General features: G+C 41.3%; 1 protein-coding gene across 1 annotated transcript; it reads left to right on the forward strand.

The window, feature by feature from the left end:
* The first annotated feature begins 1,019 nt into the window (after nucleotides 1-1,019).
* LOC123954406 (actin-related protein 6-like) lies at nucleotides 1,020-2,138 on the forward strand. Its single transcript, XM_046025536.1, has one exon. The coding sequence runs from the start codon at nucleotides 1,020-1,022 to the stop codon at nucleotides 2,136-2,138; it is 1,119 nt and encodes a 372-aa protein (XP_045881492.1).
* Nucleotides 2,139-2,525: the final 387 nt, after the last annotated feature.

The following is a 2,525-nucleotide window of genomic DNA, read 5'->3' on the forward strand; positions in this document are numbered from 1 at the left end:
ACAGCAGACAAAATAGCTCCTTTCAATTTTAAGTCAAACTGTTTTGAGGACACGGGGTTGAGTTATGTGCTATTTCCTGGGGGTACTCATGGGTTTATTTTATCTTGCTCTGCTAATCCTGGGGGTACTCATGGGTTTATTTTATCTTGCTCTGCTAATCCTACTAGAGAGCGGATAAAAGAAAGTACCGTGCTTATTTCAGATTCATTTATGTGCTGAAAGCCTTGATTTTTCCAGTGACCACACCTGTGTGTTTGCCGTGGTGCTCACCTGTGCCTTTCTACCTGGAGCTCATCGCACCATAGAAAGGAACTCACGGTCATGAGGGAGACCAGGCAGATCTGTGGGGGGAGGGTTCCCGGAATCATCGCATCGGTCGAAAGAAAGTGCTTTTGGTTGCCCAGTACGTTCTCTCCGAGCATCCACTGTCCATCCCTGTGCCAAAAACAGCATGGAAATCAGAAAATAGCTAGACTACAGCCCTGCCCTCCTGGTGCTCATCATCTGAGAGGAAGGAATAAGCATCCTCTGAGGCAGACACAGGGCATGGGAATGTACGAGGGAAGAGTGGGCAGTTATTTGCCCGCTGGGGGAGCCTCAGCTGTCCTGTGGAAAAGGCACAGATTTGGAGCAGATGTGTTTTGAGTTGGGTCTTAAAGGATGTCCTTGTCAAGAAGGAAATGAAGTTCTGTTTTGGTTGATGGGAAACGGAGAAGAGATCCTCCTCCAGTCCGATGCTTGGCGGACAGGAAAGCATCCTTCACCAGGCACAGGAGGGGTCTTCTAGGGGGACTCTGTGGCCAGAGCAGCCTGGGAAGAGGGTGGTGGGAAAGGAAGGACCCAGTCCCACCACCTTGGGACCAGAGTTTACTGCCTGTGGTTCATCCTGAGTCGGGGAGTATTTTATGATGATGGACGTTGAGAAGTTCAGAACTTTTACTTAGGTTCAAGTACACTCAAAACCCCCCAAATCCAAATATCTGAGAGCTCTGAGCAGGGAATACACCTGATAGATCCTGATGGGGGGACCCGGGCGGAGCGTTACAGGAACCATTGCCTGGATCACAGCCGCAAAGGTGGCCAGCCACTTTCAAACGGTTATAAGAATAGCTTTTAAAAAGGTGAGTTTGTCAGCACGTCTTAAAACTTTTACTGCTAACCAGATAGATGAAATAAAGGACCCTTCTGGACTCTTTTACATCCTTCCTTTTCAGAAGGGCTACTTGGTGAATTGGGATGTCCAAAGACAAGTATGGGATTACCTTTTTGGAAAAGAAATGTATCAGGTTGATTTTTTAGATGCCAATATTATTATTACAGAACCATACTTTAACTTCACTTCAATTCAAGAATCAATGAATGAAATCCTATTTGAAGAGTATCAGTTCCAAGCAGTCTTAAGAGTAAATGCTGGTGCTCTCAGTGCACATAGGTATTTTCGAGATAATCCTTCTGAATTATGCTGTATCATTGTAGACAGTGGATATTCCTTTACCCATATAGTTCCTTACTGTAGAAGTAAAAAGAAAAAAGAAGCAATTATTCGGATAAATGTGGGAGGAAAACTCCTAACCAATCATCTAAAGGAGATCATATCTTACAGGTTGAAAGGAGAAGAAAATACAGTAATGATAGACTATGTTTTACCTGACTTCAGTACAATTAAAAAGGGTTTTTATAAGCCAAGGGAAGAGATGGTATTAAGTGGAAAATACAAATCCGGGGAACAAATTCTTCGTCTGGCCAATGAGAGATTTGCTGTTCCAGAAATACTTTTTAATCCTTCTGATATAGGAATTCAAGAAATGGGTATTCCAGAAGCTATTGTCTATTCAATTCAGAACTTACCTGAAGAAATGCAGCCGCATTTTTTTAAGAACATTGTTTTGACAGGAGGAAATTCCCTTTTCCCAGGATTTAGAGATCAGGTTTACTCAGAAGTTCGATGTCTCACTCCAACAGATTATGATGTTTCAGTTGTGCTGCCTGAAAACCCTATTACTTATGCCTGGGAAGGTGGAAAATTGATATCAGAGAATGACAATTTTGAAGATATGGTAGTAACAAGAGAAGATAATGAAGAAAATGGACATAGCGTCTGTGAAGAGAAATTTAAACATTCTGAATTAAAGTTTTGACTGGTTGTAATTGAAAGGTTTAATTTCAGTGTTCTTTTTAAAGTAGGTTACCTTTCATCCTAAGATAAGATCTTGAACTTAATGTAAATACTTTGATCCTTGGCTAATTTTCAAAGGTTTCTTAGCTACGTTATTACAGTAAACTGTATCTCAGCTCATATTTTCATTTAGGAGTTAGACTACCATAACAGTGCTCACACTGTTCCTGAGAATAGGTTATGTTTCATTAGAAGATGAAAGAGTGAATGCATTTTAAATTTAATTCTTTATAGCTGAGAGCACAAGCGTAACTGTCTCACTGGTCAGTTTTCCTCGGAAGATTCTTTTATGTGGCTATGACTAGAGAGGGATTGGCTAAAGTGTTTCCTGGCTGATATGATTTCTCTT

Source organism: Meles meles, chromosome 12, assembly GCF_922984935.1.
Source record: "Meles meles chromosome 12, mMelMel3.1 paternal haplotype, whole genome shotgun sequence".
In the NCBI taxonomy this organism is placed as follows: domain Eukaryota; kingdom Metazoa; phylum Chordata; class Mammalia; order Carnivora; family Mustelidae; genus Meles; species Meles meles.